This window comes from Lolium perenne, chromosome 6 (assembly GCF_019359855.2).
Source record: "Lolium perenne isolate Kyuss_39 chromosome 6, Kyuss_2.0, whole genome shotgun sequence".
Classification (NCBI taxonomy): Eukaryota; Viridiplantae; Streptophyta; class Magnoliopsida; order Poales; family Poaceae; genus Lolium; species Lolium perenne.
Window position 1 is genome coordinate 31,938,948 of NC_067249.2, and position 20,683 is coordinate 31,959,630.

A 20,683-nucleotide genomic window follows, 5' to 3' on the forward strand; every position below is an offset into this window, starting at 1 on the left:
CCAAAAACAGCAGAAAACAGGAACTGGCACTTCGGCATCTTGTTAATAGGTTAGTTCCAGAAAATGCACGAATATGACATAAAGTGCGCATAAAACATGTAGATAACATCAATAATGTGGCATGGAACATAAGAAATTATCGATACGTCGGAGACGTATCAGCATCCCCAAGCTTAGTTCTGCTCGTCCCGAGCAGGTAAAACGATAACACGGATAATTTCTGGAGTGACATGCCATCATAACCTTGATCATACTATTTGTAAAGCATATGTAGTGAATGCAGCGATCAAAACAATGGTAATGACATGAGTAAACAACTGAATCATAAAGCAAAGACTTTTCATGAATAGCACTTCAAGACAAGCATCAATAAGTCTTGCATAAGAGTTAACTCATAAAGCAATAATTCAAAGTAAAGGCATTGAAGCAACACAAAAGAAGATTAAGTTTCAGCGGTTGCTTTCAACTTGTAACATGTATATCTCATGGATATTGTCAACATAGAGTAACATAATAAGTGCAATAAGCAAGTATGTAGGAATCAATGCACAGTTCACACAAGTGTTTGCTTCTTGAGGTGGAGAGAAATAGGTGAACTGACTCAACATTGAAAAGTAGAAGAATGGTCCTCCATAGAGGAAAAGCATCGATTGCTATATTTGTGCTAGAGCTTTGATTTTGAAAACATGAAACAATTTTGTCAACGGTAGTAATAAAGCATATGCATCATGTAAATTATATCTTATAAGTTGCAAGCCTCATGCATAGTGTACTAATAGTGCCCGCACCTTGTCCTAATTAGCTTGGACTACCGGATCATCACAATGCAATTGTTTTTACCAAGTGTCACAAAGGGGTACCTCTATGCACTTTGTACAAAGGTCTAAGGAGAAAGCTCGCATTGGATTTCTCGCTATTGATTATTCTTCAACTTAGACATCCATACCGGGACAACATAGACAACAGATAATGGACTCCTCTTTTATGCATAAGCATGTAACAACAATTAATAATTTTCTCATTTGAGATTGAGGATATATGTCCAAAACTGAAACTTCCACCATGGATCATGGCTTTAGTTAGCGGCCCAATGTTCTTCTCTAACAATATGCATGCTTAACCATAAGGTGGTAGATCTCTCTTACTTCAGACAAGACGGACATGCATAGCAACTCACATGAAATTCAACAATGAATAGTTGATGGCGTCCCCAGTGAACATGGTTATAGCACAACAAGCAACTCAATAAGAGATAAAGTGCATAATTACATATTCAATACCACAATAGTTTTTAAGCTATTTGTCCCATGAGCTATATATTGCAAAGGTGAATGATGGAATTTTAAAGGTAGCACTCAAGCAATTTACTTTGGAATGGCGGAAAATACCATGTAGTAGGTAGGTATGGTGGACACAAATGGCATAGTGGTTGGCTCAAGTATTTTGGATGCATGAGAAGTATTCCCTCTCGATACAAGGTTTAGGCTAGCAAGGTTTATTTGAAACAAACACAAGGATGAACCGGTGCAGCAAAACTCACATAAAAGACATATTGAAAACATTATAAGACTCTACACCGTCTTCCTTGTTGTTCAAACTCAATACTAGAAATTATCTAGACCTTAGAGAAACCAAATATGCAAACCAAATTTTAGCATGCTCTATGTATTTCTTCATTACTGGGTGCAAAGCATATGATGCAAGAGCTTAATCATGAGCACAACAATTGCCAAGTATCACATTACCCAAGACATTTATAGCAATTACTACATGTATCATTTTCCAATTCCAACCATATAACAATTTAACGAAGGAGAAACTTCGCCATGAATACTATGAGTAGAAACCAAGGACATACTTGTCCATATGCTACAGCGGAGCGTGTCTCTCTCCCACACAAGCATGATGTAATCCAATTTATTCAAACACAAACAAAAACAAAAGCATACAGACGCTCCAAGTAAAGCACATAAGATGTGACCGAATAAAAATATAGTTTCAAGAGAAGGAACCTGATAATTTGTCGATGAAGAAGGGGATGCCTTGGGCATCCCCAAGCTTAGACGCTTGAGTCTTCTTGATATATGCAGGGGTGAACCACCGGGGCATCCCCAAGCTTAGAGCTTTCACTCTCCTTGATCATGGTATATCATCCTCCTCTCTTGACCCTTGAAAACTTCCTTCACACCAAGCTCGAAACAAACTCATTAGAGGGTTAGTGCATAATCAAAAACTCACATGTTCAGAGGTGACACAATCATTCTTAACACTTCTGGACATTGCATAATGCTACTGGACATTAGTGGATCAAAGAAATTCATCCAACATAGCAAAAGAGGCAATGCGAAATAAAAGGCAGAATCTGTCAAAACAGAACAGTTCGTATTGACGAATTTTAAAATGGCACCAGACTTGCTCAAATGAAAATGCTCAAATTGAATGAAAGTTGCGTACATATCTGAGGATCATGCACGTAAATTGGCTTAATTTTCTGAGCTACCTACAGGGAGGTGGACCCAGATTCGTGACAGCAAAGAAATCTGGAACTGCACAGTAATCCAAATCTAGTACTTACTTTTCTATCAACGGCTTAACTTGGCACAACAAAACACAAAACTAAGATAAGGGGAGGTTGCGACAGTAGTAAACAACTTCCAAGACACAAAATAAAAACAAAGTACTGTAGCAAAATAACACATGGGTTTTCTCCCAAGAAGTTCTTTTCTTTATAGCCATTAAGATGGGCTCAGCAGTTTTAATGATGCACTCGCAAGAAATAATATTTGAAGCAAAAGAGAGCATCAAGAGGCAAATTCAAAACACATTTAAGTCTAACATGCTTCCTATGCATAGGAATCTTGTAAATAAACAAGTTCATGAAGAGCAAAGTAACAAGCATAGGAAGATAAAACAAGTATAGCTTCAAAAATTTCAGCACATAGAGAGGTGTTTTAGTAACATGAAAATTTCTACAACCATATTTTCCTCTCTCATAATAACTTTCAGTAGTATCATCAGCAAACTCAACAATATAACCATCACATAAAGCATTCTTATCATGAGTCTCATGCATAAAATTATCACTACTCCCAACATAAGCATAGTTATTCTTTTTAATTGTAGTAGGAGCAAATTCAACAAAGTAGCTATCATTATTATTCTCATCAAGTGTAGGAGGCATAGTATTATCATCATAAAAATTACTCTCCATAGTAGGCGGCACTAAAAGACCAATATCATTATAATCATCATAAATAGGAGGCAAAGTATCATCAAAGAAAATTTTCTCCTCAATGCTTGGGGGACTAAAAATATCATGCTCATCAAAGCCAGCTTCCCCAAGCTTAGAATTTTCCATATCATTAGCAACAATGGTGTTCAAAGCGTTCATACTAATATCATTGCTACTAGCATGCAAATAAGATTCCATGGGTTTTTTAATTTTCGCATTAAACCATTCATGTCTTGACTCAGGAAATAGAATAAAAAGCTCACAGATGTTGTCCATTATGCCTTACTAGTGTAAACAAGAAACAAAAAGTTGTAATTGCAGGATCTAAAGGAAATAGCTTCGAGCACAAACACAATGGCGCCAGAAAAGTACTTAACCTGGGACCGAAGTATGAGTGCCTTTTTACCTTTCCTCCCCGGCAACGGCGCCAGAAAAGTGCTTGATGTCTACGTTCCCCCTCCTTTCCTGTAGACAGTGTTGGGCCTCCAAGAGCAGAGGTTTGTAGAACAGCAGCAAGTTTTCCCTTAAGTGGATCACCCAAGGTTTATCGAACTCAGGGAGGAAGAGGTCAAAGATATCCCTCTCATGCAACCCTGCAACCACAAAGCAAGAAGTCTCTTGTGTCCCCAACACACCTAATAGGTGCACTAGTTCGGCGAAGAGATAATGAAATACAGGTGGTATGAATAAGTATGAGCAGTAGCAACGGTGCCAGAAAATAGCTTGCTGGCGTGTAGTTGATGGTGGTAGTATTGCAGCAGTAGTAACACAGTAAAACAGTAAACAAGCAGCGATAGCAGTATTTAGGAACAAGGCCTAGGGATTAGACTTTCACTAGTGGACACTCTCAACATTGATCACATAACAGAATAGATAAATGCATACTCTACACTTTTGTTGGATGATGAACACATTGCGTAGGATTACACGAACCCTCAATGCCGGAGTTAACAAGCTCCACAATTAATGTTCATATTTTAGTAACCTTTAGTGTAAGATAGATCAACAGATTAAACCAAGTACTAACATAGCATGCACACTGTCACCTTCATGCATATGTAGGAGGAATAGATCACATCAATATTATCATAGCAATAGTTAACTTCTCAATCTACAAGAGATCATGATCATAGCATAAACCAAGTACTAACACGGTGCACACACTGTCACCTTTACACACGTGCAGGAGGAATAAAACTACTTTAATAACTTTGCTAGAGTAGCACATAGATAAATTGTGATACAAACTCATATGAATCTCAATCATGTAAAGCAGCTCATGAGATTATTGTATTGAGGTACATAGGAGAGAGATGAACCACATAGCTACCGGTACAGCCCCGAGCCTCGATGGAGAACTACTCCCTCCTCATGGGAGCAGCAGCGGTGATGAAGATGGCGATGGAGATGGCAGCGGTGTCGATGGAGAAGCCTTCCGGGGGCACTTCCCCGTTCCGGCAGGGTGCCGGAACAGAGACTCCTGTCCCCCAGATCTTGGCTTCGCGATGGCGGCGGCTCTGGAAGGTTTCTGTGGGTTTCGTCAATCGTATCAGGGTTTTCGATCCAGGGGCTTTATATAGGCGAAGAGGCGGCGCAGGAGGGCTTCTGGGGGGCCCACACCATAGGGCGGCGCGGCCCCCTACGGCCGCGCCGGGTGTGGTGTGGGGCCCCAGGGCTCCCCTCCGGCGGCTCTCGGGTGTTACGGATGGTTCCGGGAAAAATAGGAACCTGGGCGTTGATTTCGTCCGATTCCGAGAATATTTCGTTACTAGGATTTCTGAAACCAAAAACAGCAGAAAACAGAGCGCACTTCGGCATCTTGTTAATAGGTTAGTTCCAGAAAATGCACGAATATGACATAAAGTGTGCATAAAACATGTAGATAACATCAATAATGTGGCATGGAACATAAGAAATTATCGATACGTCGGAGACGTATCAGCGCCCAAACCCGATTTTTGTGCGGCGCGGCCCGATACGGTGTCCGCCCCCCGAGCCCGTCCCTGCTACACAGGGATGCTCCGGGAACGGCGAACACACCGAAAAGCGAGGCGAGGCGTGGCGGGACCGACGCGTCAGCGGCACAGGAAAAATTCGTCCACAGCTCCCGTCTAATCGGGTCTCTCCCGCCACATCGCGCCTCTCCCGCCGCGCATTTCTGCCATTCCAACACATTTAACCTATCCCGTCGATTCATTTCTCCCTCCCACCGTCGCTACGATGTTCCTCCCGCCACCACCCTCTCCCCATCCATGGCGCCGCTCACGCAGTGCCTCGTCGAGGTCTCATCGACCTTGCTCTCCCGCGACAAAAAAGTCGAGAAAAGGTGGGCGGCGCTGCTCAAGAGGCAAAAGGAGAAGATGGAGCTGAAGAAACGCAGGGACGATATGTCACTGCTGAGAGCGTCGACAGAAGGAATGTCTCCCCAGAGGCGGGCGGCGCACAACTTCTTCAAAGGCCAGATCCTCGACGCCATCGAAGCCAAAATGACGGCGACCGAGGCGGCGGCCCAGGCAGTGGCAGCGGCCCCAACCCCAGAGCAAGAGCCGGCAGACGCGTCTGCGACATCATCTGCTACTACACCTACGTCGGCCTCTGCCTCGACGTCGGCGACGAAGCATGCACACCGGGCAGATCACGACGAGTTCATCGTGATCGACGGGCCTACGTCGACTCAGGATGCGCCGTCGGTGTCGGCGTCGCCCTACCCCAACCCCTTCTTCTAATTTTTTCGTCGGTATGTAATATGATCGCGCGTCCAGTACTTTGATCGCCGCTACTCTAATCGCGACGACTTCGGCGGAAACGATCTCTTTTGAATGTAAACTATTTTAATTTCTCATTGGGGAGGATGTTTGGGGACGCGACTGGAGAGCGACGTCCCCCAAACGTGGCACGAACAAAACTCGTTTGGGGGGTGGTTTGGGGAACTGGAGATGCTCTTAACTTGGTTGATTCAATCCCACAAACGTCGCCTTGTTGAAGCCTTGAAGGTATTGCCCAGTAAGGAATATGTACATTACGAGTTCTGACCCACTCATGACATGCTTAATTAACAAAACATGTGTCTTCTTCTACATGTTGATGCTTCGGCACCAAATGGTCTCATTCGTGCTCCGGCACCAAGTGGTCTCATTTGTTCTCTAGGAGGAGGGTTGATGCATCTGTCCACACAAATAGAGAATGGTAAATGAGATCATTAGAAATATAACACTTCCCCTATTTAAAAGGTGGATATTGTAAAGTTAAGACAATACATGGATTAATAGTAATCCTATTAATATCTAGTATGCATCACATGAAACATTGTTCTTGTAAACTTGGTTTGGTTGTACTCCACCCCTCCTTTTGATCTTTCTTCTCCTGCCTAACATATATACACGCATTTTTCTTGCATGGTTAATAAAAAAGTATTTACTTATGATTGTGTTCTTTTATCAATTACTGAAAAAAAACTTTAGTACATTAACTATTAGTTTAAAAAATTCTTTAATGGACTAAAACATATCTTACATTCTGGGATGGAGGTAACATTTTTTTTCTTGTTTTCAAGATGTTCCTATTTTTAGGTATTATTAAGATATTAAGGTTGTGTGGCATTGCGCTCGGCCTTATAATCACGTTTTCCCAACCCGCACTTTTCTAATTTAGTGGTTGACTGATCAGTGGCGGAGCGTGAACAAAACATAAGGGGGGCTAATGTATAAGAAATACAAAATATATTACATGGGAAATGCCTAGTTATATAAAGGAGAAAATGGAGGTAGTGTTAAAATAACAGAAATGTTGTTTCGACGCAAAATAGGAGATATTGGTTCACATATACCTGAGAATTCATTTTGTTTTAATGCAAAACAGGTGATATTGGTTCACATATACCTGAGATTTTTTTTGCGGGAAATACCTGAGCATTGTGGACAAGTACTTTTTTTGTGCTCCAAAGAAAAGAGAAATGCTAAATGCTAATGATCAAAAGGAGCAAAGGACTGTATGTTCGTTTCCCGGCACAGCAACGTAAACAGCTAGTAACCTGGGCAAGGCATCAATTACAACAAATCTTCAGTGAAATAATCAGAAAAAGGACTTATCTAACTTTGGCAGGGGAAGGGAGCCGCATCCTGCAGGACTAAGGCGTTGGGCGGCTAGGCACCATGGCGATTGTCTGCAGCGGTGCAGGCAGCTAGCCAGACTACCAGAGGCGGAGATGCAGCAGTACGGAGTGCCGGCGTTGGCTGGGATCCCCGATGGTGACACCAAGAAGAAGAGAAAAAGGGGATGGAGTAGACGAGCGGCAGAGGGACTAGGGACACCGTCGGGAAGGAGGAATCCACGAAGCCATCGCCATGGGGTGGATGCATCTCGGACGTCTCTGGCTGATCTACTTCGCTTGATGCTCTGTTTGGTGGAATTAAGGAAAATAGGCTCGTCCACGAGGCTGAGCATACATAGTAAAAGAAAATTTGTATTTTGGAAGAGGGGGGGGGGGGGGGGGGGGGTCGTGGCCCAGTTTCGCCTCCACTACCCTCCGCCCATGTGTCTGATCCTCTTTCGAGGATATTTGGATACGACAAGTTATGACATCTTTACATTGATATCTATTTTGTAGGGCTTTTTGCTTCGGTGTCCCCTCCAAACTTTGCCCTCTTGTGGATAGCCAGGATCTCCTGATACCTCTTTGTGGAGTAACTTATCCTAATTCATCCCTTCAACTTTAGTGGTTGATAGGGGGGAGGAGAGGACACCGAAGCACACCTCATTTATAGTCACAATCACACATCCCATTTTCCTTATATCCCTACGATCTCCACAACTTATTACACACCATTATCAGATCTAACATGTCCGAGCCATTCATGCCACTTTTCCACGTGCACCCCTTCTTGCAAACAAAAACCCCTATCCATCTACCACACAGAAAGGAAAGGAAGTTCCCCCTCGAATTGCAAGAAGAAAAAAAAAAAGACGCGGCTCGATTTATGTTTAGAAAGAAAAGAAGCAACCAGTAAAGTTTGGACCAAGAAACATGATGAAAGCTCATTCGGAGGCAAAAAATAATAACTTCAATTGTCGTGAAGATCCCATGCGCGTCATGCTCGCAACGTTCATTCACAAGCTATAACGTCCTGGAATGTCTCTACACATCTTTTTGTTTCCAAAGCTACATACTTATATGGTTTTGCTTTTGGTAGCAACAAATAGCGTATTTAGATAGTAAGAATAAGAACCGTAAAGTGAGTCTAGAAGTCATATATTTTAATTTTACTGGTTGAATGTCCGTAAGTTGGCACGGGTTTTTTTTACCGCAGGGTATAGTGTGCGTTGCTACGCAATAAAAATATAAACTTGGAAGTCTTTTTTTTTTGAAAGCCTTCTTCTTTTCTTTTTGTTGACCGGTGGAACTTGAAAGTTATCTGTCAACCACTAGGAGGGTGCCTTTGTCCTTTTGGTGGGCCGTGGGCTGATGGGCCAGGAGAAGATGATTTAAACGCGGGGCCAGGTGGTGGCGGGACAGGAATGCTAGGCAGGCTCACTCTGAAGTGCAACATACTGTATCGGTGTTGTCGGCGAGCCCATGTATAGCGGTTGAGCTGAGCCATGTATAGCAAGTGACTAAGTGAGCGAGTTTATGCTAAAAAAAAAAAACAAGTGGGTGAGTATAGTACTGCAGTACTGCACTACAGTGGAATACCTCAAAAAAAAAAATAGTACAGTGGAGACCCGGATATAAGATCCATCTGTCAGTAAGTGCCCTCTTGCACATGAAAACGAAACGGAACACCTTGCACCTTGCACCTTGCATTGCCCCACACGCCAACTATTAGAACCATTAAACGGCAATAATCAGGACAAATTCGACGATTAGGACAGGAGGTGGATAGACGACGATGATCCAACTACTACCATACACTATAGTCCTAGTCCTAATTATTGCGCCGTGTCTCTAACTCTCTGCGTGGCTGCTTCTTAATTCTCACGAGCTAGCTACCACCGCCAACAAACTCGATTGATCATCCGTCCAGGTCCATCCATCAAGGAAGAAGGGTAGCTAGGGAGCTTCAGGCTTCAGCTGGCAGGCATGGCGAAGCCGGACACGGCGGATCTGGACCCGGTGATGCACGCGATGGGGTTCGAGCTGGACACCGTGTCCCCGTCGCTGCTCGCCGGCCGCCTCCCCGTCACGACGCGGTGCTGCCAGCCCTTCCGGGTGCTCCACGGCGGCGTGTCGGCGATGATCTCCGAGGGCCTGGCCAGCATGGGCGCCCACATGGCCTCCGGGTTCCGCCGCGTCGCCGGAGTGCACCTCAGCATCAACCACTTCCGCAGCGCCGCCGTCGGGGACCTCGTGCACGCGCGCGCCGTCCCCGTCCATATCGGCCGGTCCACGCAGGTACGTATCGTGATTCAGCTGGGTTCGCGACTTGTATGTGTTGGATTATTGAACTCTGCAAGATACATGAATGGGATGGACATGGAACTTATTGATTTGTCCAATGATTTTGAAGGTGTGGGAGGTGAAGCTGTGGAAGGTGGACCCTGAGTCGCCGGAGAAGAAGACGCAGATCGCCGAGTCCAGGGTGACGCTGCTCTGCAACCTGCCCGTGCCGGAGAACCTCCACAACGCCGGCGACAAGCTCAAGAAGTACGTCACTGACGCTGGGCCTGCAGCTCCGGCTCCTCCAACCAGCAAACTGTGACTAAGTATCGATCTCCGCTGAACATCTTATTTTGACCTCGATTGGAGTCAAATTATGCAAGTCAATAATCGACTCGATTGCAGAGCTCTCTGAAGCGTGTGCTCTGTTTTGTTCTTCGATCCCAACAATATCTCCTTTTCTTTTATCTCTAGTTGATAAGATATATTTGGCGTCGATCGTGCATACATGATACCCCTACATGATAATCTTCTTGGTTTAAGAATTGATCAGTTGGAGGATACAAGATAGCTAGCACGACCAGCATGATAGAGAACCAAAATAATGATTAATTAACACAAGAAACTAACTAACTGGCACAACATAGCAAAACTTATAAAAAAACAATAAACATAATAAAAGGAACAAAGAGGATATTTCTCTCCTCGAAACAGGCTTTCGCCCCGCTTTATAAATAAAGCAACCACATCCATACAAGGTTCAGATACAAGATCACGAGAACTCCACACTCAACAACAGTCTGCTGGGACAACAGCACAACATGCCCAAACGAAAGAAAAGCGATACAACCCCAAAGAGAAGGGTCACTCAGAGGCTGGACGACGTAGAAAGGCGACGGGCAGCCGCAAGAAGATCCTCCAACATGCCGTCCAGGCGCTCCCTGTCCCGCTGCCTACACAACGGGTACCACTGCTGCAACAAAGCCAGGAAAGAATATAAGGAGTCAGAAGCGCGTCGAGGGAAGATACGCTCAATGACCATCTTATTACGCACAGTCCACAGAGTCCAGGTTAAGGCCGCGAACACCAGCCAGAAGAGGCGCCTCCTCCTTCCGGTGTTGTTCGCGTGGGCCTCAATAAACTCACCGAGGACTGAGGCCTGCCACTCAGGCCCCAGCGCCTCCTGGAGGAAGCTCCAGAGGAAGCGGGCCGCAGGGCAAGAGAACATTATGTGGGTCGTCGTCTCCGGGACCGCACACAATGGACAAAGCCCGTCGCCCGGTCCGTGCCTCTTCGCAACCTCCACCCCAGAAGGAAGGCGATCCCTAAGCAGCTGCCATATGAAAATCTTCGTCTTAAGCGGGATTGGAGCTTTAAAAAGGGGAGCCGTCCAAGGCAGCGGGGGCCCCCTAAACAAGGCCCTATACGCAGTCCGCACAGAGAACGAACCGGAGGGCGACAGGCGCCAAGAAGGCGAATCTAGTCCTCCCGGCAAGGCATCCGGGAGGAGGTTCCGCAGCCGGGCCAGACTCAGGGCCTCTCCTGGGTAAGCCCGCGCCGAACAGGATATCCCAGCCCTACGGGCGACGGCGGCAACAAGACAGGGTGGGTCGGCGCAAATAGCGAACAGTCCGGAAGTCCCGGCGGATGGGACTAGCCCCCACCACGGGTCCAGCCCGAACATGGTCCCTCTACCATCGCCTATGGAGAAGGAGTCCCGCTCTAACCTCATGCTTAACGTCCTGGAGGGCCCTCCAAAACCGAGATCCCTCCCGACGATCACAAAAAGTGCGAGGCCGGCCCCGTAGGTATTTCGCCTTGATTAACTTAAGCCACAAACCCCCATCATCGAGAGGATCCTCCAAACCCATTTCGGGATGAGGGCCACATTCATGTGACGAGAGGAGATTATCCCTATGCCCCCAAGATCCTTGGGGGCGCACACATCGGCCCACTTGACCATGTGATATTTTTGGCGGCCTGTCCTGTCCTGCCAGAAGAAGCGAGATAGCTCTTTATCGAAGGCCGCATGTACCCCTTCAGGGAGGAGGTACATGCCCATGATATACATGGGAAGACTAGACAAGCAAGAGTCGATAAGAACTGTTTTGCTACCCTTGGAAGTGAACCTCCCGCACCATGGTTCAGCCTTCTCTCTAACTCGCCCCACAAGGGGGGCGAGGTCTCTAATAAGGATCCTAGAATCCCTAACAGGTACCCCCAAGTAGTTCACAGGGAAGGTTGCCAACCTACAATTGAGGTTGTCAGCTATCCGCTGTTGAACTTCCGGAGGGTACCCCAAGACCACTACCTCACTTTTGTCAAAGTTTATTTTGAGGCCCGACATGGCCTCAAAACAGAGGAGAAGGAACTTGGTGTTCTGGATGTCCCGGTCCGAGCCCTCGAACATGATCATGGTATCGTCCGCATACTGGAGGTGGGTCACCCCTCCACCAGGGATGAGGTGGCCGACCACTCCGGTAATATGGCCCGAGATCCTAGCCCTCTCCAGAATCTCGGCCAGGGAGTCAACCGCCGCGTTGAAGAGGATAGGGGAAAGGGGGTCCCCCTGTCTCACTCCACACGCCGGCCTAAAATAGGGACCCACTTCCCCATTAATGTTGATGGCCGTCTTTGCCCGATCATCACCGTCTGCATAATCCAGCCAATCATACGGTCATCAACGCCTCTCCTCTGGAGGACCTGCGGAGGAAGGACCAATCCAAACGATCGTACGCTTTTCGGAAATCTAGTTTTAGGAAGACACCCCTCGGTGTCGACTCCTAACCTCGTGCACAATCTCGTGCGAGCTAGAATCCCATCATGGATGTGGCGGCCCTTAAGGAAGGCAAACTGGTATTGGTGCGTAATCCGCTCCATAACCGGGGCCAACCTTACCGCACACACCTTGGAGAACAACCGCTGGATTACGTTGATGACCGTAATAGGCCTAAACTGGCGTATATCCGTGGCCCCCACAACCTTGGGGATCAAGGTAATAACACCGTAGTTCAGCCGCCCCATGTCAAGAGTTCCCACGTAGAACTCTTGAAACATTGGCATGATAGTCTCCTGGAGTTTCGCCCAGAATTTCTGGAAGAAAACAACCGGGAGACCATCAGGGCCAGGGGCCGAGCTAGGCTTCATGCCCTCAAGCGCGCCCCGGACTTCCGTTGGGAGGAACGGAAGGGTGAGGGCGGCATTCTCCTCGTCGGAGACCCAGGCCCTAGCTGGCCATAGATCCGCCGCGAGGGCAACCCCGGTCCTGGGGCCTGCCGCGAAGAGGCCTTTATAGAAGGAATAAATATGGGTGGTGATCTCCCCGGCCTCCTCCAACAGGAGGTCACCATCCCAAAGACAGGGGATGGAACACTTCCGGCGACGGCCATTGGCGATCGCATGGAAGTAAGCAGTGTTCGCATCCCCCTGGAGGAGCCAGTGCAGCGACTCCGTTGTCGCCAGAAAACCTCCTCCCCTCGGTAGATCTCCATGAGCGAGTGTTCCAGGGCGAAGCGCTGAAGCCACTCCTCAGCGGCTAAGCCCTCCTCGTCCGCGGCGCGATCTAGCTCCTGGATCTGGCGAAGGAGGAGGTCCTTCTTCTGGCGTACCTCCGCCCCGAGGTTCGCCCCCCAGCCTCTCATAAACTGGCGGGCAAGCTTCGTGCAGTGATGCCAGACATCAACTGCGTTGAAGACCCGCGGAGGGGACTCCGCGGCCCGCTCCCACTTGTAGCCAACCGCCTCCACAAACCCTGGCTGACGCAGCCAGAAGTCTTCAAAGTGGAATCGGTTTAGCCTCGGGGGGGTAGAGCCCCCCGAGCACAGAAGGAGTGGGGAATGATCAGACCCGATCCTGGTAGCCGCCCTGAGGGTGCATAATGGGAATTCCATTTCCCATTCAACTGACACAAAGACCCGGTCCAGCACACTCTGGACCGGGTCAATGCGGTTGTTGCTCCACGTGAACCGAGCTCCCACTCTAGTGATCTCTCTAAGGGCGAGATCCGCAAGGCAGTCGTTGAACATCCTCATCCTAGGGATGTCCACGCGACTCGAGCTCTTGTCCTCCGGGGAGCGTATCAAGTTAAAATCGCCGGCCACCACCACAGGAGTGGTGCACCGGTCGATCTTACCCCGCAGCTCCTCTAAGAAGGACTGAGACCTCGAATGGTCCGCCGGCCCATAAACGATAATAACCTCCCAGCTAAGGTTAGAACGTTTATGGGTAACGGCCATGCTCACGAAGAACTCGCCAAGCTCCATATCCTCAACCTCGAAGGTATCCTCCTTTAAGCCTAGGAGGATGCCGCCAGAATGGCCCGAGGCTGGGCGCCAATGCCAGGCAAACTTGTCTCTACTAAGGCCCTCCAACTCGTGGAGGAGGAAGGACTCCTTAATCGTCTCTTGGAGTCCCACAATGTCCACGTGCTCGCGCCTAATGTATTCCTTCAGCTGTTGTTTGCGGCCCGGGGCCTCGAACCCCCTGATGTTCCAAATGAGTGAGAAGAAGGGATAACTCATCGGATCGCATCAGATTGGGGGGTTCCCCTATTGGGAACCGATCGAGCCCTACCACGTGTCGAGGGACCGGACGGTGGTCGAGGAGGTCTCCCTCGCGGCCCCCCCAACTGGGGGGCCACGTCAGAGCTATCCAAAGGGTTAGACCCAATGGTAGGCTCTGGACCAGACCCAGGTGCCACCTGCACAGGGTCAGTCAGGGAGGCGCTGGTCGCCCTCTCGCGCTCCAACTGAGCTCGAGAGGCTGCGAGCACGCCATCGTAGACCTCCTTGGCCTGAATTGCCGCCAGCTGTTCGACCCGCGGACCGCGTTCGCCCCTGAAAATCACACCACAATCCGACGCCACCTGACCCAAGTGGTCTAGCGAAGCCGTAGCAAGAACAGAAAACCGAGAACCCGAGGGGGGAGAGGGGGGGACAGAGGGAGCGGAGCGAGGGGTGGGACAAGTACCTGAGTCAAGGTTGCGGGCCGCAGCCCGCCTCTCCGCCTGCTCTGCAACCGTCGGCTCCATCGCCTCAGTCCCGGAGCGAGACCGAGCCAACCTAGCGCTGTGACGGGACGGCTGCGTGGACTGCCGCTGGCGACGCGGGGCCCTCACCTTGGCACCAGCCACGGGAGTGTCGGGGAAGACCGAGGCCGGCTCCAGGACTGAAGGACCCGGGGTCGCAGGGCCCAGGGGCGAGGTGGGAGTAGAGGATATTTCTTCAATCTGAAAACACTATATATCCTTAGAGCATATCACTGGCTATTTCCACATGAAAATAATGAGTTAACAGTCAGACAAGCATTCTCATACATGTCATCGAGAAAGAGTGGTCGATGTATCTAAATAAGATTCGCGCCAAACGAGTTTTCTAACACCGAGAAAGAGAGGTCAAATGTATCTAAAATATAATAGAGTATTACTTGACGCTAGAGGCTAGTTATTGTATCCCTCATTGAGTTGAGGGATACTAATTCAAGTAGTAGGAAGTGAAGGAGTACATTAGAGCCCTCCCCCCACGAGGGCGCCTCTACTACACTCTTCCCCCCCGGGATAGGTATGGAATCGCTAAAAGTCAATGGAATGAAGCGGAGGGATACCTTTTTTTTAACCCGGAAAATGGGTATCCCGAAGCAAATGGAATGGTAAAGTAATCCGTTATTAGGCTAAACAGTCCTTTAGATGTCCTTTTCTTGTGTGAAGAGACAACTTGATAAGTGAATAGTTCTCTGTTTCAAGCAAAAGTAGTGGGAATCGATCAGATTCCTACCAATTTTTCCTTGAAAAAGGAAAAAAACGCCTTATTTAAGAAATGTATTTTACCTTGTACTTGCTTTGGGAACAATCGAGTGCATATGTTTGACCGACTTGATTTTTTATGTCTAGATGCACATGAGCATATGGAATTGCACAATTAATGGGTTGGAACCAAATAAAATCACACAAGAATCTGAATTAATATTGAACCATGAGCTTTTTTAATGATATGTTGTATTCTTCGCAATAGAGGAGAAGGTCAAGATGACTGGTTGAACCATACATGAGTTTCAATGGGTCTCTAACTTAGACTCATGCTCAAACATAGAGAATTGAGAACAGTTTTTCAGAGCAGGTGTTTGGTGCGCACCCGTATCTGGACCGTTTGCACTGCACCAAGATCCGTGCTAGCTCTTTTTTTCCTCTCTCAAACAACTTCTTATTTTTGTATCTTTCACACCACACAATTTTTGAACTTGAAAATTTGCAGATCACTTAAACATAACAACTAGAATATGCAAAAAATATTTTAGATTTTTATGTCATTGTGTATATATATTTCAAGAATTTATTTTAAATTTTAAATAATTTGATATTTGAAATTGCACAAAAAAATTCTGAACTATTTTTGTCCCATTCTATTTGTTATTTTTGAGTGACTTGAAAAAAAATCAAATCAAAATATTTCATAATTTGAGAGATATAAAAAAGAAAAACTCAAAAAATGTGGAGGTGCGCAGAGCGCATGTGCTCTCTCACACTTTTCCCTTCGGTGCAGGTCACTAGCGAGAGAAGTGTTCAGTCGAGCCACATCGATAGTAGACTTGGGGCTTCTGCTCCTCATTGCCTGACTGATGTTGCTGATCCCGACGAGCGATGTAGGGTGTTTGCTTGACCTTCCGGACTGCTCTTATTGAGAGGCTTCCGAACTTTGTAGCCGTTGGCATATGGGTTTTGAGAGAAACTCGGCCATAGTTGCAGCGCGAAAGAATTCCTTCACAAGTCCTCATCTCGCACCTTTGTTACCTGGAGTTATAGAAGTATGTCCACAAGAACCACAAGCTCTACATATTGTATGTACTTTCCCTGCGGGTAATGGTGTATTTATCAACAAGAGATTTTCTATTTTGACATCAGTCTTGTCAACATAAAAGAAAAGACCATGTTAAACATGTTGTAAATGATTGATCTCAAATGAGATATCTTGATATCAATTCTCATGATTGATATTCTGGAGCTTCCATCTTATGAAATGTTCTACCATCATGAAAAAGTGATTGTGTAGAAAAAGAGACCGGAGGGACGAAGCCCTCGACTTACTTTTATAAAATAATTCGTGAGTACAATTCGGTATCTCGAGCTTGGAGGCTCGAAAAAATCACATAGGTTGTCCCACGGTGAACGACAACGACGAGACTTATCCGTTCGGCCTCTTCCTCCCATGACACATGGTCCTCTTCCTCCTCCAACTGGCCGCGATCTGACGTCTTCCTTAGGCGCGATCCCTGCCACCGGCTGCCCGTTGCGCCACCTGCCGCTATCATGCGATGAAAAAGACGGGGGGGGGGGGGGGGGGGTGGGGTCTGGGGCCGCTGCATCTATGATCTGACCATCTTCTTCGACATTGTGGGGATGCATTCTGGTGATGAATCGATCCAAAATCCGATGCAGCCGCCCAATGGCTGCCACAATGGTTGATGCAGGATGGCTTCTACCAACTTTCGGCCTCCCAACCCTTCGCGACGCCAATCTCGAACCTTGCCCGAATGTGTCGATAGCTACGAGCCTAGTGAAGGTCAATGACGACCACCACCCTCATGTCACCATGTTTTCTTCGGTACCGTACCATGGGGCACATCGGCACAAAAAGTTCATTTCTACAATTTGAAATGGTGCCGGTGGAGGAGACGAATGTCAAGTCCGTGTGTGTTCAAAGAAACTGGTAACTCTTCGGATTTAATAATCACATCTCAATTACTCATATAGAGTTTGAGAATGATAAGTCGCAAGAGGCAGATCCTGACCATAACGCCTGGGAAACTCACCTTGCATGGCCATTGTGCTCCCGGCCAAGTATTTCAGGTGTGCAATGGATGGGAAGAAGAGGATGCTTCCTAGGATGATGCGTGGTCGCGATTCAGTTTGTGTGGCAAAGTACACATCAAAACCGCACACATGCCACTTATAAGCCTAGCGATCAACGTATTGTAGGAGTGGCGAATGGTTGATGGGAGCAGCAACATAGGATGCCTTCGATTTTGGTGGTTCTCTTCGAGTATCGAGCTTCGGTTTCTAGGGTGAGAACCATGAATCTGGCATTTATTGGTTGTACCTGACAATAATCTTGCATTGTTTGCAGATTGATCGAGCTTCTCTAGGGTGGAAATCCACGATTTGACTTTATCCTTAGATAGGTGATGATGAGGCTTGTGTATTATTTCCTTTTTTATATGTGTGGATGTTGGAGGACTTTTTTTTGAACTTTAGGTGTTATCTTGGTGTTGGTTGTTTCAGTTGTTGTTGTACCAAGTCTTGTCTTTTTTTTTATGTGTGCATTCTTAATGTCTCGGCTAGATGTTAGCATTTCATTGTTAGGCTAGCCATAATGCTAGTATCATAGCTAGTATCATGCACGTTGGTCCACAAAAAATGCTGATGTGGCACATAATTAAGAAGGAGAAAGAAGATTAGAGCTATATCATAACACATGTCACGAGAAAAGTTAATGCCAAATAAATCTTATGCACAAATTTGCATTGAGATTCTAAACATCAATAAATATAGCATGACTATGATACTACTTCATGATACTAACCACTATAGAGATAGTAGCATACACAAGTATCATATACTGTACATGATACTCTACATAATACTTACCACTATGGACAGCCTTAGCCAAACGTAATTAATATTTTTTGAATATTAACATATTCTCTTTATAAAGAAAAACAAGTAATCAAACGGGCAAGAACGATGGAACCAGCCAATGCGGTGCCCGGTGTATGTTTTGTTTTTTCCTTTCGTGGTAGAAACGATAATTGTTTACCATGTCAAAACTTTTTTTATTTACCCGGTCCTTTGGACCCACCAGTCATACTAAGCATATCCTTGAACCGGCGGTTACTCCCCACTCCCTCTCTCCCCCATGGCGTCGCCACCGCCGCCGGCATCCGCCGCCGCCGGAGCGGCCCACAGCGTGTTCGTATACGGCACCCTGATGTCGGAGGAGGTCGTGCGCGTTCTTCTCGGCCGCGTCCCGCCGTCCTCCCCGGCGCTCCTCCCCAACCAGTACGTGCGTGCCCCCTCCGCCCCTCCCGGTCTTCCTCCCCCTCCGCGTCCCACATCGTTGTTCTACTTTGCCGACGCTGATTCGAGTCCCGCGTCGCCCTTTCTCGCAGCCAGAGGTTCAGCATCAGGGGCCGCGTCTACCCGGCGATTCTGCCCGTCGACGGCAACGAGGTTTCAGGAATGGTATGCAGAACGAATCCCTGACATGCTCTGTTTGCAGTACGAGTGCAGAGCAAATGCCAATCTGTTCCTCTGCGTGTGTTGCAGGTGTTCAAGGGAATCACTGATGGCGAGCTCGATGTGCTGGATATATTCGAAGATGAGGAGTATGTGAGAGAAACTGTTGGCGTCTCGTTAAGTGTAAGTCCATTCAGCTCAGATTCCCCTGAAGAATGATTGCTTAGTTCCCTGTTTTCAATACACTGTCTTGCATCTGCAGGATTCATCGGAAACAATGCTTGCCTTTGCATACATATGGGGGAATGTGGATGATCCTGACCTCTATGGTGAATGGGACTTCGATGTGAGTATTTTCCTTCATGCTCATCTTAAGCATTCTGGTATTGAATGAAAACCAAGCACGCACTGCCACTATGGAACTCATCACAGAACAATCTAGTCATTGCATGGGAAGCAAGATCTTGCGTAGATGGGTTTATTGACTTATTGAACATTCTCCATTCGGTTAATCTACCTAAGACTTTTTCTAATTGGATTTTTTGTTATTGAGAATAAATAACATGACCGGTTAACTAGTTCTAACAAAAGCACATGCTTGTGTTCATGAAGTTCTGAATATGCAAAAACATGTCATTCTACAGTTACAGTTGCAAAGTGGCACATAACACATAAATTCCTGTGTGATAGGAAGTGTTGGCATCATTCAAAAATCACTTCGGAACTCAGGCTACATGCAGCCCTTTATTTTTCAAAGTTAAATGCAATATTTCAAAGTCTCAAGAAATTCAAAACTTCTAGATGTAGATACTTATGTACTCTACATACATACGAAATCTGGACCGTGAAATACTTTATATTCTAGGATTAACAAAAACGACTATGTCTGACAGAATTTGGATGTTTGAAAGTATGCACTATTCACTACTTTAGATGTCAGACTGTCTTTTTTGTGCAGCCCATAGTACTAGGTATTTCGAGTTAAGATGTTTTCAGATTGGTAGAGTACATTATTTTCTACATCTAGATTTTTTTCCCTGAATTTTTTGAAACTTCATAATGCAGTTTTTGAACTGTTCAAAAACGGGCCACGTGTAGCCCGAGATCCAAACGGCCGCACTCTGGCATCATTGCCTTTTTGTGTTAGTTATCAAGTGCTGATACCGTTGCTCCAATGTGAACTGCAATGTAGTCCACGGGTATGCTTTTGGGGAATGTCATAGGCCAAATTTCCTGGTTTCTTTGATTTTCTGGGTTATGTTTCCTAGTATCCATTCAAGCACTGACTTTTAATTTTAGAACTAACTTACAACTCCCCCATACTTTGTGCTTTACCTTAGGAATGGAAGAAAGTGCATTTGAAGGATTATCTCACAATGACACAAGATTTCAAGGAGGAATTGGAACAACTCGAATCGAAGACAGATGATTGAAGCGCAAATCATTGTTCCGGAAGGGTTAATTCAACTGGATTGTATGTTGTTTGTCCAACCAGGTCTCATCTCAATTGTAAATAAGATCTTTATGGCACCACTAACCCAACAAATAATCGAACTGTTTTGAGTGTAATTTTACCCCTCTGTTTTCTGGACCAGCAGTCAATGCTGCCTCAGCCTCTTGCATGTGAAACAAATTAAACTTGATTTTGATTGGGTAAGTTGTGTGAGTCCTTTTTGCCTGTTTACGCCCCTAGTGTATACCAGTGGCAGCTTCAACCCTTCTCTTGATCAATGATCAGTTACTTGACCTTCAGTCATTGACTTCAACCAAATAAGACTTATGGAAAGTCTTTCATTTCTACAACATGCTTAAGGGGTATCCTGACAATTATCAACAAACTCATCACATTTCC

The 20,683-nt window shown here is 46.4% G+C and overlaps 2 protein-coding genes across 2 annotated transcripts; both read left to right on the plus strand.

Annotated features, from left to right (window-relative positions):
* The first annotated feature begins 9,087 nt into the window (after positions 1–9,087).
* LOC127308396 (1,4-dihydroxy-2-naphthoyl-CoA thioesterase 1) lies at positions 9,088–10,101 on the plus strand. The gene is made up of 2 exons (XM_051339203.2): positions 9,088–9,620; positions 9,736–10,101. Exons 1-2 carry the CDS (start codon positions 9,309–9,311, stop codon positions 9,925–9,927), a joined length of 504 nt encoding a protein of 167 aa, XP_051195163.1. The 5' UTR covers positions 9,088–9,308; the 3' UTR covers positions 9,928–10,101.
* Positions 10,102–18,448: 8,347 nt separating this feature from the next.
* Positions 18,449–20,515, plus strand: LOC127308395 (AIG2-like protein D). The gene is made up of 5 exons (XM_051339202.2): positions 18,449–18,654; positions 18,765–18,837; positions 18,922–19,014; positions 19,094–19,177; positions 20,172–20,515. Exons 1-5 carry the CDS (start codon positions 18,512–18,514, stop codon positions 20,262–20,264), a joined length of 486 nt encoding a protein of 161 aa, XP_051195162.1. The 5' UTR covers positions 18,449–18,511; the 3' UTR covers positions 20,265–20,515.
* Positions 20,516–20,683: the final 168 nt, after the last annotated feature.